General features: G+C 44.0%; 1 protein-coding gene across 1 annotated transcript; it reads left to right on the top strand.

The window, feature by feature from the left end:
* Positions 1-2,700: 2,700 nt before the first annotated feature.
* Positions 2,701-14,167, top strand: inhbb (inhibin subunit beta B). The gene is made up of 2 exons (XM_031278892.2): positions 2,701-3,869; positions 11,395-14,167. The coding sequence occupies exons 1-2, from the start codon at positions 3,482-3,484 to the stop codon at positions 12,216-12,218; spliced, it is 1,212 nt and encodes a 403-aa protein (XP_031134752.1). The 5' UTR covers positions 2,701-3,481; the 3' UTR covers positions 12,219-14,167.
* The last annotated feature ends 1,539 nt before the right edge of the window (positions 14,168-15,706 follow it).

Below are 15,706 nucleotides of genomic sequence, written 5' to 3'. Positions count from 1 at the left end.
ACCAAGAAGGCAACTGCCTAATTGCCAAACTCAAGGCTTCAAAACAGCAGTCCACAAACCAGTGGGTGACATCACGGATGCTGCATCCAGTATTTTTACAGTTGACCCGGCAATCAGCTAGTCAGCGAGACATGAACAGGATAAACACAGACACCGATGGGAAGGACTCTGAGGTACTCATTCAAAGAAAACTATAACAAACTGACTTCATTCTTTGCTCAAAGTGTTATTACTCCACCAGCTATTTATCTTTGCAGAGCAAATATTAGTTTATTGCTATATTAATGTTCTGAATCTTGAGTACAGAACTCATGAAGAGGCTTCTTAAAGAAGTGTTCAATATGAGAAAGGAATTTGTTGTGGTGCTTTTGTAAATTATAAGGTTATCATTTTTTTTAAGTAGGGAAATTAGTTTGTTCTACTACTCAGTAACTTCGAAATAGTCTCATGAAAAAGAATCGTGATAAGATCATGGGTCTTGATCCTGTCTAAAAAACAAAACGTTATATGATTTTTCTGCCATTTGGCCCACCCTATCTGTGACATATTTCAGACTCACAAGTTGTGTAAGACACATTGCACAACTCATTTAATACAAACTGCCAACAGAGCTGATAATAATGCCTGTAATATAACCTGAGTTACACAAGATGGCGCCAGAGCTCAGCGTCTTCTTTCTGTCTAACCTATAGCTGAAGGAATAAGGCTCAGTTATTGGCCTAGGGAAGGGTTGTTTTTTTACGAATAGGACGATTTATCTTTTCTAATAATATGTTGTTTCAATGTATACTTTCAGACATATTTTAATTTTGGGGGAAAAACACAAGTATTAAACAATAATTTGTGGTCCCCCCTTGCAGTGACTCTGAGGACCCTCTAGGGGCCGCGGACCCCCTGTTGAAGATCTCTACTGTAATGCACAAGCTCCATTGTTTTTTTTTTTGCTTACAAAAAAATGGGCTGTTTAGTTAACCTTTGCAAGTGTAAAGTGTAACTGCATTGTGTTAGTATTATCAAGTAATGTTACATTCAGGTCAATATGGCCATCTGTTGTTGCTTGATGGGCTGGAAATTGCCATATTATTTTTGCATCCCTTCCTGTTTTCCCAAACTATGGAGAAACCAGAGGCTCAAATCACAAAACGCTGTCTTAGACCATAGGAATAGTTTGCATGGACTTTGAAAAGGGGCATAGTTCCACTTTAAATATCTCCTGGAACTATTCCATACTTTCTGACATCATATGTTTGTTATCAACTTATTCCAGCTCTTTATGTAAGCAATAACACATCTACACTGAGTGAAATATTCAAACCCAAGACTTATTTATCGCGACACCGTTTCACCAAATAGATGTGTTGTATGTAATTTAAGACACATTTCCTCATATTTCAGCCGGACATATTTGGGATCTTTGGAAATGTTGGGAGTTTGCCAGACTTCTGCTTGTTAAGGGGATAATAAGGCCCCCTTAAATATTGGGATTAAAATCCCAGTGGGAAAGTTATGAGTAACTGAGTCATTTCTAAATAAACTCTGACTCCACAAGCTCATGTCTAAACATGTCTTTACTTTTTTTTTTCTATATTAGGACATTAGTAAAGTGAACCTAATCTAGGAGTACATGTTGGTTGCCCTCTTCCCTCACTAGAGGAAATTGCCAACTCAAGATTGCTCTCAAAAGCCACCAAACTTGCACATGACTGTTCTCACCCTGGTCACCCACTGTTTGAACTCTTGCCCTCAGGGAGACGTTACAGATATCTAAAAACAAGGACTAGTAGATTTAGGAATAGCTTCTTTCCCAAAGCAATAACAGTCCTAAATGAAGCTAAACTTTTTTAATGATGCAGTTTGCACAGCTACTCAGCACTTTATCACATTAGAATATTTATTATCCACTTAGTGTGAGAGTGGGCAAGTTGTGTTTTTATGTTTTTATGTTGTGCTTGCAGGAAAGATGAGAGAGGGCTATGAATGATGGGTGAGATCTATCTATCTATCTATCTATCTATTATAGATTATCTATCCATCCATCCATTTATCTATCTATCCATCTATCTATCAATCCATCCATATATCTAATTAGATGTCTGTCTTTCTGGCTGTCTGTCAGTCTGGCCTGCCTCTATTTCTAGCCTCTTAGGTGCAGTGTGTAATGACAGGTGTATGTCGATAGATGGCGCTATTAATTAGTTAATCAGCATTATAACCGGCCATGAACTCACCTGACTGAACTTCCAACTTTTATGTATCTGTTCACCCAGATTTTTTTCTTTCCAAATGTATCTATCTTTATTTATCTATTTATATTTTCACTTTGAAATATTGTATTTTTACACTTCATTTAAATAGTTATGTCTATAATTAGAACTAATCAAAACCTGCATGCATGCCTGCTTTAAAGAGACTGAAAGGGTTCCTGTATATACATTTGATTTTTAAGATCAGTCTGGACACTGTGCCCTAACATAACACCAATCCCAGTGACACACACACACACACACACACACACACACACACACACAGTATCCAGACTAAAGCTGTTCCTTCAGGACTGTGATCTAAAGTTGGATGATCACATCATGATTCACTCTATAAGTCAAATAACGTAAGCTTTAGGGGAGGGGGGGACAATTATGCAACGTGTCGTGGGCCGGCGTGTAACCATAATAAACCCTTGTTTCATCAGTGGGGGACGTAGTAGTCTACTAATCCCTGCGCCCAGTTGGTGGAAATCCCCACGTGGTTTCCACTGGTGTATAAAAACTTTGGGTGCGCGGAGCCCCTGTTGTCGTGATTGCAAAGGGAGAAAAGGGTCTAAGTGAACAACAGCATCTTGCAGGACGCACAGAGCTGCCCGGTACCCAGGCGCACACAAACACACACACACACACACACACACACACACACACACACACACAAAAGACACGGGACTCCGCGAGCTTTGTTATTCTCTGTGGGACTGCAGCTGTTGGACTTTCTGCATGTTGTTTGAATGGGAAAGAGCGGGCTGGACGCTTTTGGAGTCCGAGGTTTTTTTTATTTAGACTTATCGGCGAGGTGGTGTACTTGTCTCCGTTTGTTTTGGTAGATTACACATCTGAAGTGAACATTCCGTATGCCAGAAGCGCGTCAACGACTCCAAACTTGCGAGTGCGCCTGGCAATCAGAGAGATGAACTACTGTGTGCAGAGAAAAGACGTATTGCTGGATAACCAACCTGAAGGCACAGTGACTGGAGTTCATTAGCCCCACACACTATTTTCAGCAGCACTCTTGTATGTTTGGGAATACAACGATTGCACTGGCTTCTGTGGATATCTTGTAGCGTCTCACTTTTGGAGCACGAGTGGATGTTCTCGCGGAACTTGCAGAATTGTAAATTAAGAATCAGCTTTAAGCTCAGAGTGTGTGTCTAACATACATATGCACCCTTCTCTTCCATAGCATTTAGACTGGAATCTTAAGTTTAAAAAAAATGAGCATCTACAGTGTGGCTTTGTCATGTTTGGTGGCGTGCGTTCTGTCCGTGCGCTGCAGCTCGGTGGCCGGGACAGAGACTCAGAGTTCGCCCCAGGAGTCGTGCGCGTCCTGCGGCCTCAGGGCGTCGGATCAGTCGGAGCGCGTGGACATAGACTTTTTGGAAGCGGTGAAGAGGCACATACTGAACCGGCTGCAGATGAGAGACAGACCCAACATCACCCATCCCATCCCGAAGGCTGCGATGGTGACGGCGCTGAGGAGGCTGCACGCCGGGAAGGTGCGCGAGGACGGCCGGATGGAGATCCCCAGCTTTGACGGGCAGGCTGCGTACAACAACGAGGTTCAGGCGGAGAACTCGGAGATTATCAGCTTCGCAGAATCAGGTAATTATCAATAATTCATTGCATCGAAATCGACCTCTCCGTGAACCCATTCATCCACCCTTTTGACTTTACGTAACAGGTAGAAGCAGGTGAGTTCATAACTTAATAATATCACTCTCATTCACACATGAAATGTGCTGATCTGACCAAGCAGCAGAGATAGACTAGATTATATGCATATCAGCTGTTTTTGTGATAAACTAAGTGGATCCAGTGCAGTCATCATTCTTTTAAATCATTTTATTACATCACTATTCCCTCCTGCCAGTGGTTGGTGTTAAATCCTCCTGTTAATCTTGATGAAATTTCAAAAAGAAATGAAACTAAAGAGAGAGTCCTTAAATTACCCCCATGTGTTGTCTAGGGGATAAAAAGAACCTCTGAGTCCAATTTCATCACTAAAGCTGTGCTCACACTCAATACTCCAATGTATAAAGCCCTCTTTTAAACACGGACAAAGTCCCTCAATTGGCCATTTATCCCTTCCTCTAAGAATGTGTATCTAACTAATTCTCACAAGTCCAAAGAGAACACCCTTTCCTCTCTCTCTCTCTCTCTCTCTCTGTCTCTCTCTCACACACACACACACACACACACACACACACACACACACACACACACACACACACACACACACACACACACACACCTAAATTCATCTGTGCTTGACATAATCCAATAATTGTCAGTTAGCGCTGTGAGAACCACGTCTTTGACACAAACTGTTAGTTTACCAAGAAGAAAACATACAATTAAAGACGCCGAAATAGGATATCTTAAACATACACACACACACACACACACACACACACACACACACACACACACACACACACACCATCCTGTCTTTTCCCATTGGCCCTGCCGGTACAATTAGCCTGAATGGTATAGGTCCCGCCTTCCAATGGGAATGATCTGATCACCCTCATGACAAGGGAACAAAAGCCAGGCAATTATTATAAGAGCACTATGTGTTCCTGCTGAACCCAACATGTCAACGTTGAGCTGGAAAAAAAGCAGGGAAAACAAAAGAAATTGCTCAGAATAATGCATGAGACATTTGAGTTTGTGGGGTTGGATTGGGGGAGTGTGGGTGGAGGGGTATGGTGTTGGCGATGGCAAAGGGAGGAGGGGATGGGGGGGGGGCTTATATTGTGTGTGTGTGTGTATGTGTGTGTGTGTGTGTGTGCCCATATTGCAGTGTTGTAAAGAATGCTTTTTGTCGTTCTAAAAGGTTCGCTGGGCTCCTTCTTCTACTTCTGTTTTTTTCTGGTTCTATTCTTCCTCACACCTTTGAGCCTTTGTGTGGCATTGTACCATGGAGCTGGCTTGGGTCCCTGCTCCCTAGACCCCGTCTGCATCCTGGCCAGCTGGCTCACGCCCCCCCAGATCGGATGCTGCCAGCCGGGGCATGGCTCAGAGGCAAGGTCTCCAGAAAGCTCTGAAGCCAGGGGAGCATGAGGGAGTTGAATTATTGTTGTCACAGTTTTTGGACAAGGCGGGTTGGTGTGTGTGTGTGTGTGTGTGTGTGTGTGTGTGTGTGTGTGTGTGTGTGTGTGTGTGTGTGTGTGTGTGTGTGTGTATTTGTGTGTGTGTGGGGGGGTGAGGTTGGCATATGTTCAGCCAACAGTATCCAGCAAATAGAGTGGATAGGTGTTTATGTGCCTTGTGTTCTGTGTGGAGCAGTGAGGTCAGCTTGGGTCCTCTGCCTCCCCCTCAGCACAGGGTTAACTGTGTGTTTGTTCGCCAGGGAGCTGGGTCCTTATCTCCAGTTGCAGTAGCGCAGGGGTAAGAGGTCTGCCAAGCGGCCCCCGGGCAGGTGAAGGAAGACGATGCCAATCTCCTTTCTCTCCTGACATGGTCCCGTGGGTCCTCACTGAGGGATTCGGTGTCCCGTGTCCACGAGAGCGGAGCGGGGAACACAGGCAGGGAAGGAGGGAGGGCGAAAGAGGGAGGGCGAAAGAGAGAGGGCTCGATGGAGAGGTTTAGATCAGCGCTTCTTGATTGCTCAGTATAGCCGTTCGGATCCAGTGAACTCGCGGCGAGTGGTCCAAGACACGGAATTAAGACTTCATTATGGGAGGTCATTAACTCCAGCCTGGTTCCTCCACAGGGTGGGGTTGGCAGGTTTACTTCAGGGCACATATCTTTCATGAGGAGCTGTCAGTCAAGGCCCTCCTGGACCTGGTCCAGACATTTTCCACATCCGCCCACAAGTGTGTGTTTCAGTCCTCAATGGGCCTGGCTGCCTCTTTATAGCTTGGGAATACATTTTTTATTATTATTATTATAAATAAACATAGAACAAAATAGGGCTAGGACATGACAATAAGTAGGTGCAAATATGACAATAGGATAAGCACAGGTACAGAACAAAATGTATACAGATACATATTGCCATACAGAAATAGAGTGGAATAGAATTAAGAGTCTGGTAGCAATCCCATTTAAAAAAAAATGCCTCTCTAGTAGAGCTTGGCGATATGGAGAAAATCAGATATCACAATATTTTTGACCAAATACCTTGACGTCCATATTGCACTGATATTGTAGGCTTGACAGTTAGTGCTTTTACAATTTTTTTACGCAATGAGATTTTAGATAAATAATCATCAGTTAGGTATGTGAATATAATGACTAAGTGGGTAAAGGTAAATGATACAACAGCACAGTCTGGTAATGCAGCCTGTAAAACACTTGTGTCATATCACAGTATTACAATATTTAAAATTGAAGACGATATCAAGCCTCATATATCGATATCGATATAATATTGATATATTTCCCAGCCCTACCCTGTAATAAAGCTTCAACAACAACAGAGTCAGTGCCGCAGCGTCTTTAACCTCTCGCTGTGAGTCCAGCGACTCAACCCCACCTCTCCATCCTCCCGATCGCCCTCCCTCACCCTGTGTGGAATTCCTGGAGTGCTGAGACTCGGGCCTGATGGATGGCTGCTGTGTGCACGCACGCCTCTGCTCATGTTAGAGCTGCGAATGCTCTGCGCCTCTGTCCCTCAACGGCGTGTGGTCTTGTCGACAGCAGCTTTGAGTAATGATGTCTGGAGCTGCCTGCCTGCCTGCCTGCCTACCTGCCTGCCTGCCTGCTTCCATGGCCTCTTCCCTGGCTTGGTGGCGCAGGTGGGGACATGCTGGAACAGCTCTTTATCCCGCACAAGCCCACCCAGGTGTCCTGCCTGCTGAGACTTACTAAGAAGTTCTCCAGTGCAGGGTCTAGCAAGGCGTGTCGGGGCCAGCTCCAGATTGTTTGAAACACTGGATGAAAAGAACAGTTTGTTTCTCGAAAGGAGCTCAGTGGAAATAAGTCACGTATGCATGTTGTTAGGGCTGTGCTCGATTGAAGAAATTGTTAGTCGACTAACACTCATTCAATTGTATCGACTAATCGATTAGTTGATTTAATCGACAGATCTGTAAATCTGAGTTTCTCCACAAAGAGTGATGCAAAAGCACCACTTTAATTCTTGTGTTTACCAGAGATGTGCTCGTACGTTTCTTGGAAATAAGTCATTCAGCATGAAAAAAACATCAAACATGACTAATCGACTAAAGAAATCTAAGTTGACTAAGACCAAAACGACCGATTAGTCGACTAATCGACTAAGAGGGAGCAGCCCTACATGTTGTTATATGCTCTCAGTACTAAGGAAGCCAAGAAATCCAACTATGTATGTGATGCTGAGGGAGGCTAAAACATGTCTACTGAGTGATCCTCAGTGCGCTGCTCAGTGATTGCTTCAAATCCTCAAGTAGCAGCTGGGTAAAGTGTTGACGTTTTTCATTTATTTAACCGACAGTTCTTTTCTTTTTTTACCTAGGAAACAGTAGTTGACAACTTATGGTTTATTTAGTCAAAGCATTCTCATGAACGGGATCGTAACGATATTGCACGAAAACTTTTGCACAAGTCGTATGATATCCTACGAAATTATGGCAACCGCCTGCCAGTCACATGACAACCGGTCACATGACAGTTAAATTTAGTTGTGTTTACAGTTCAATTTAGCCGACAAAAGGTGACCTACAGCCGGCTACAGAGCACCGTGATGTTACAGTTACCTGGGTGAAAGTGTATTTATAGCTTCTAGTTACAAAGTATTTCCTTTTCATAACTGTGTGGTTCATAAGAATGCTGTCAAATAGGCCTATGAATTAAAGCTAGAAAACAAGTGATCATTATCATCATCATCAATAATAATAATCAAATAATTGCGTCATTTGTTTCAGCAAGAATGCTCATCATTTACTCGTTCTAGCTTCTCATTAGTGAGGACTTGCTGCTTTTCTTTGTCTTACATGACTGTAAAGTTAATGTCTTAAGGTTTTGGAGCAGAACAAGCTAATTTATTTCTTTTTTATTTATTTAAACATTTAAATCAGAGGATGAACCCCCTTGAGATGCACCATCTCAATCATTTAGGAATTTGTGATGGGGATTGTACACTATTTTATGACATTGAATGAATCAATTCATTGGACAAAATAAATGGCAGATTAATTGACAATGAAATTAAGAGTTAGCTGAAGTCCTACTACAAATGGTAAGCAGCTATAAGAGCATCTCTGGAGTCCCTGACACATTAAACTGCCACCCCTGCGCCAGTTATACCCCCCAGCTCTGCACACGGAAGCTTTTTACTAGGATTTGGCATCGTGAACCAGTTCCAACATGGAATCGTTTCAAAAATCACTATACTAATGCAATTGTTTTGGAAATCGTTTGGGAAATTTGGTTTCAAATCAGATTATTGGTTCCAAATTTACCAAACGCAAGTTTTGGTTTCCGCAGAGGCCTCCGTACTTCCAGGCTCTTGTTGTGTTGCAGCCATGGTGCACAGTAAGCAGCGCTCTAAAGTGTGGCTTTATTTTACGTTGAAAAAGCCTGGTAAAACTGTAAATCACTATTCAATGAAATAAAATGTCTCTTATCTGTGAAATAAGCATGCGACCCATTTCAACTCCATCCCTCAAAGATTTGGAATCAAGAATCGATAAGAACCGGAATCGAAAGGAAGAATCGGAATTGGTAATCAGAATTGTTGAAACCCTAACCCAACCCTACTTTTAACTGCACATGATTTGGGGATCCGATCCTGAAGACTAATGCAGATATCTTGAATGGGAACCAATCACCTTATAAACAAACAAAGTCCCAACCAACTTTTCTGAACAAACAACAGCGGAGTTATTAGATTCATGCTCAGTTTTATAGTTGGACTTCCTTCCCTGTCTGTTTATGCCGCTGTCACTGTGTGCCCGCTGCTGTGCTATCCCCCTTTTTTTTTCGAAGCTGAGAGCTGTCAGGGCAAGTAAGAATGCACGGTGCTGAATGAGGTGAGGTTAGTTACTTGTAGCCCTGAGGGGCCTTTACGGCAGTCGCAGGCAAAAGCTGCTATTCCGCTGATTCCTTTATATCATTCCCTTCAGATGGATTTCAATATGTTCTCACTGTGCACTTGATACTTAACCCACAGGCTTTGGTATTGAGAAGGCTGATAGTTGATGTATTGCTTACCATGGGGTTGTGTGTGTGTGTGTGTGTGTGTGTGTGTGGATGCGTGTAACGTGTGTATGAAGTGTTTGAGCTCCCAGCTGACATGCTACAGAGTGGAGAGCCGGTCTCAACAGGTCCCTGTGTGAATGTAAAGCCCCGGTTTACAGGAGGAAGAGGCGTGAGGCCCCTTGAAGAGGGGGGCCCCCGTCTTTGGTGGCCACCTGTTGACACTGACACACACTAATCAGTCGGCAAACAAAGTAATTTAGCCTCTTTCAAAGGCATCGCTCCGCTTGAGCACATTGTACCAAATTCTCCTGAAATAGAAACCTTTCATGTTACCTCAGGGTAATTTGGAAGACATCATTAGGCTTAGGAAAAGGAAAAAAAACATTGCCAGGGAGAGCCCATCGCCACCTTTTAGACTCCCGGGATCTCTTTATTGTGCTGCTGTAGAAAGTGGCCAGTGTCATGTAAATGGCTTTTATTTTTGCCTCATCATGCTTTTTGCTGGAAAGCCACGCGTTTGAAAGGCGGGCTGCAGCGCGGCTGTCTCCCAGTGCCTCACAGGGGGCTTTGTGCTGTCACTCTCAGGGTGCTCACACTGGAAGGACAGGGGGGAGGGTTGGGGAAGGTTGGGGGTGGGGTTCAGGGGGGGGGGGCTCTAACAGCGAACTCAATGAACCCCCCGCGGGCCTTGGCCGTGTCGGCCACCCTCCCACCTTTTCCACTTGCATGCTTCCTCCTTTCCTTCATCTTCCTCTTCTCTGTTCTACGTCTTGTCCCTCTCCCTCTCTCTCTCTTTTTTTGGCCCCGACACTTACAAAGCCGGACTTGAGGCCAACTGGGCCTGATCCCAGAACTGGCCTGTCACAGCCGGCCTATCAGGAGTTGCCACAGAGGTCATCTGACACTGTGATTGAGGGTAAAACGAGAAAACAAGGGGAAAACAGTCCTTAAAAGACAGAGTGGTGCCCCTTTTGGGAGGGTTTCTGCTTTCTATGTGGGCAACTATGTGCAACACTAGGTGTGTGTGTGTGTGTGTGTGTGTGTGTGTGTGAAAAAAGGAAACAGTCTTTAGCCCTTTCCCTTGAGATAATATCAATGTATTTGACAAAAAAATTATTATCACAAGGTCCACTTACTGGAAATCCAGCCACATTTCATGGCCCTCATCAGCAAATACAGCTTGCTCAGTAGTCATGGAGATGGTTTCAGTTGTCATCACATGACCTACAGAAAGTATGGTTAGGGTAACGTGTTACCAGAGATCATCCTTGCCCGCCATAAGACCACCTCTTATCGCGTGATAACGGAACCATTCTTTGGATAAGGATTCTTTCTCAAAGTCCATAATGAACCATCCAGCTCAACTTAAACATGAACTGACTGTTAGGTATATACCATTTTCATCTTTATTATAAAAAAACAAACATTTTATGTTTATGTTCCTTTGTATCACACACATCACATTGAGGGAAAATAAAATTAATGTGAGGGTGTGGTAGAAACCTGTAATTTCTTATATAAAAAAACAGCCAGAGGTGGTACAGGTAAAATGTAAAAATACAAAATCACCAGTACATCTTAAGTATTAGTGTTCAAAAGTTTCATATAAAATACGTGTAAAAAAGAAAAATGCATGCAGAGAAACCAAAATAATTGCCATATTTACAGTATAAACTCTTTTTTCCCCCAAATCAATTGTTTTAAAACAACAGGGCATTTATAAGGTTTTATTTTTATACATAGAATATGACTCAGAGGAGTCCATGACATGTACATTTTCATTCCAAAAAATAACTCATGGAATTTAATAGAAAACTGACCATGTGATGTTTTATACAAGGGAAGATGAAGGTTCTTAGCCTAGGCTAGTTTGGTTTTAAATCATGCTATCTATTCAGATGACCAATGCGTTGTGTTTTTCTACATTTACATTGAATGGTTAATGTTGTAAAAATGGCAAATAAAAAGAAAAAATATTCCTGTTTTTTCCTGTCTCCAACAGATGATCATACATCCAAGTCTGGCCTGTACTTCCACGTCTCCAACGAGGGCAACCAGAACCTGTTTGTGACCCAGGCCAACCTGTGGCTCTACTTCCGCGTGCTGCCAGCCGGCCCTGAGAAGGGCCTCCGGAGGAAGGTGACAGTCAAGATCCATTACCAGGAGGCTGCGGCTGCCGGCGGTGCGGAGGGAGGGCTGGGAGGCGGCGGCGGTGGAGGGGTAACAGGCCGTTGGGCTCTGGTGGAGAAGCGGGTGGATCTGAAACGCAGCGGCTGGCATACTTTCCCCCTGTCGGAGGCGGTGCGGGCTGTGTTCGAAAAAGGCGGCCGGCGTCAGGACCTGGAGGTCCACTGTGACGGTTGCGAGACGGCTGGCGTGGCTCCGGTGCTAGTGGACCCAGGCGACCCATCCCACCGGCCCTTCCTGGTAATGCGGGCGCGACAGGTGGATGGAAAGCACCGCATTCGCAAGCGGGGGCTCGAGTGCGACGGCACCAGCGGGGGCCTTTGCTGCCGGCAGCAGTTTTACATAGACTTCCGCCTTATTGGCTGGAACGACTGGATCATTGCGCCAGCTGGTTATTACGGCAACTATTGCGAGGGCAGCTGCCCGGCCTACATGGCTGGCGTGCCCGGTTCGGCTTCATCCTTCCACACGGCAGTAGTTAACCAGTACCGCATGAGAGGCATGAGCCCCGGCTCGGTCAACTCCTGCTGCATCCCCACCAAGCTCAGTACTATGTCCATGCTCTACTTTGACGATGAATACAACATCGTAAAGAGGGATGTGCCCAACATGATCGTGGAGGAGTGTGGCTGTGCTTGAGTCCACACCGACATTCATTATCTTTGGACTATGGAACAGTCAGAAAGGCCTTTTATACAAACGGGACGTTATTGTACGGTACACATATACAATATATCTATACCTACTGTTTGTGCAAGCATCACGCACACTGGCGCGTCTGGTGCATCTCGCAAATGCAAAAGTACCAGTGTTGTGTCCATGTGTGTTACGTGTGTGTTTGCACATGTCTGTGTGTGTGTGTATTTATCAGACTGAGTGACTGAGTGCTTGCTGTCCGCGCCGACGACCGCTCAGCGACGGGACGAGAAGGGAACGATTATCACCAAATGATACTTTGCTCTAGTTTGCCATTTCTAGTCAAAAAATAATGGCTCATCATCTCCTCTCGAATGAAGATAACAAGCGCTTAAGGAAAAGTGACAGGATCAGCCGGCGACACGATTGGCTTCGCCCCCAACGCTCCCAAACTCCAACCCTCTTAAGTACTTAAGCACACGACAGACTTTTGTTTTTTTTTATAAAGCACTGACAATTCATCCGCTTATACAATTCAGAAACACCAGCACTTCCCTACGACGCCGACAGACAAAGTCTGACTGTCCTCTCTGGTGAAATCAGACCGCCAGCGCTTAACGCCTTGCAGGATTATAAACGCTCCACAAAAAGGTAAAAGAAAGTCCTCCACGTAGCTGCTGCTGCGGCTCTTGCCATTCTTGCTGTTGACCACGGGCCTCAACTTCCTGCCTGTCAAGAGAGAGCTGCAGGCCCTGCTACCATGACAACCAGGTGAAGATAGATCTCATAAGTGCATTCACTTGTGGACTGGGAGCAACAGAGAGAGAGAACCGCTTCCGCCCCCCCCAGAAACTGAAATGCACACCCTGAATAGCACTTGTATAAAGAACTGCCTTCCAAGGGGTACTGAGTAGGGGTGTAAATCATAGGTTTTTAATCACGGTACCAACATCGATTCCTTGGACAACAATACAATATTTGGCTGAAAGTCACAATGCGATCACGATTGGATTCAATTCAGGGGCCTGCGATCGATTTGAGACGGCTAAATGAGCCCATTTAACACAGTTACATTTATGTCAACTCAAAAAGGCAACTTACATATGATTTGACAACTTTATAACTGAGCTCTTCAAGATATTTAAATGAACAACAAACTACTCTTTTTAATAAAAAGATCAAATATAAAGTGGGAATATAAAATAAGGAGGCATCTTACCGATGATATGTATCGATAATATCGAATCATGGATCATTGAATCGATACGCCGATCCAGATCGACGTATCATTACACCCCTAGTACTGAGTGTCCTGTCCTATCGCTAAATAAGTGCCACATGAGCTATGCAATGTATAGTAACCTATACCCATACTCAACATGCTCTGTTAGACTGGATTCTCTTTCCATCTTTCTCTCTTCTCTCTCCTCTCTCTCTCCTTCTTTCTCGCTTCACTCCTCGACTCTTTATCAATACTTGAAATGTAATCTTTCGCTTCCTTTCCAAAGCGAATGATTGTTGTGACGTTTGCACTGAAAAGTTGCGGGATTAGTGAGACAAAAACTGCCATTGAAAAGTTATTTTTATAGAAGTAAATTGAATTTTGTTTCAAATGTATTTTACCTAATTAATGGAACCAAAGAGGCCAAGATTTTAGCTATTGTACTAAGATGGCAAGGCCATTGAGTTACTGTGTACAATACTGTTTTTGATCATTTGCAATAGGCCTACCACTGTATCAGGGTACGATATATGATTTCATTTCTTAGCTCTATTTTCATTCCGTTTTGTACAATAAGCAACACTTCATTTTTTTCATCTTTAATTCTGTTTTTGTTTTAAGTTTTCTATTTAATAAAAAAGTTATTTTTAGTTCCTTTCTAAGAATCATTTAGTCAAATAAATGTCATCTGTACAGTTTATGTAAAATAAAATGTTTTCTTAAATATTCAGTAACTTTAAAATTCCTTGTTTGTTGAGACGTTGTGTGTTTCTGCTGATGGAAAATGGGTTGGGCCTACAGTATCTCTGGAAGTGTCCTTTTTATCTGATGGAAGGTGCTTTGGGCTGATTCCTGACCAAACAAGAAGGTGGGGCTGAAATAGTTGTGTACTACAATACACGCACACTTCAGTCTTCTTCCATACTGGTTGAAACATAAATATCTCTTTCTGGGCTGTCTGTCAGGACTGAGTGTCTCCCATAAGCTGGAACCGTAGAACAGTAATTACAACTATGATTAACCGCATAGCGCCTGCCAGCATACAGACCTTCACATACCTGCTTGATTCCTTTTTGGCTGCAGTGTCTGTTGATGTGTGTTTGTGTGTGCATGCAGATAATTGTGTATTATGCCGTGTTTCCACTGCATGGTACGGCCCTGCTCCACTCGACTCATTGTTTTGGTACCAGTACTACTACTACTACTACTACTACTACTACTACTGCGGATAGTACCCAGGCCCCCAGGACGTGCGCCGGGCTCTGACTTTTTCCAATAGACTTGCATCGCGAAAGACGCGTCTGTAAACCAGTGGATACTTTTTTTTTGACTGTCACAACCCCCTGTGAAATGACTCGTTCCACTATCAGAATTTGATCCATTTGGTCTGTTAACATTTGGAAAGACTGGAAGAGCCGCACGATTAAATCATTTAATTCCCATTCAAGTTAGCGGAGCACTAAACAGCAAGTATAGCCGGCTCGGCTGGCGGAGGTCTCTGGTGCGCCTTCTCTATGGGCAGTGCGGAAGCAGCGCCGATCCTCCGGGTCATTTTGTACTAGAAAGTTGAACTTTTTTGGCTTCATGCACCACTGAGCAACTCCCAAAGGAATGATCAGGGCTCCGCCTCGAACATTGTATCTAGGTCTTAACATAGTAGCAGTGTTTTAACTCCATCTTCTAGTATATGCTCAACCTCGACTACCAGGTACTATCCGACACTTTTGCTAATGAAAAACCAAAAGAGAGCGAGTCGAGTCGAGCCGCAGCATGCAGTGCAGGAAGATCGGCATCAGTATCTGTATTTGTGCAGATACCTGTACCTGTGTTGGGAAACTGGCAGCGTTCCTGGGGCATGTGTGCAGCCATGCAATCTGTTACATCAGAGCAATTTCCCCCTGCAACACTCACAATATTTGTGTTTCTCAAGGTAGGTTTACAGGTGCCATAATGTCCGGGGCAGTGTGTCAACACTTTGTGCAACAGCACAAGGCTTGCCCGACTAATTGCCCGCCTGTGCCAACACCTACCAACGCCTAGAATTCATGTAATGTTTCTGCAGGGCTCCATCAAAACACATCACGTGTCTTTTGTAAAAATATGTGCAGGATGATTGCTCAAAATGATGTATCTATTAGGATCTGCCAGGGAGCGCAGTGAGATTTGTTTGCCTGCGGGGCAAATAGCATGTTAGGGAGGGATCAGTGTAATTACCGCTTTACCAAGTCAGCAGCAGAGCGTCTCTCGAGGGAAAACAAAGAAACAAAAA

This window comes from Sander lucioperca, chromosome 8 (assembly GCF_008315115.2).
Source record: "Sander lucioperca isolate FBNREF2018 chromosome 8, SLUC_FBN_1.2, whole genome shotgun sequence".
In the NCBI taxonomy this organism is placed as follows: Eukaryota; Metazoa; Chordata; class Actinopteri; order Perciformes; family Percidae; genus Sander; species Sander lucioperca.
This window is presented reverse-complemented; position numbering and strand designations above follow the sequence as displayed.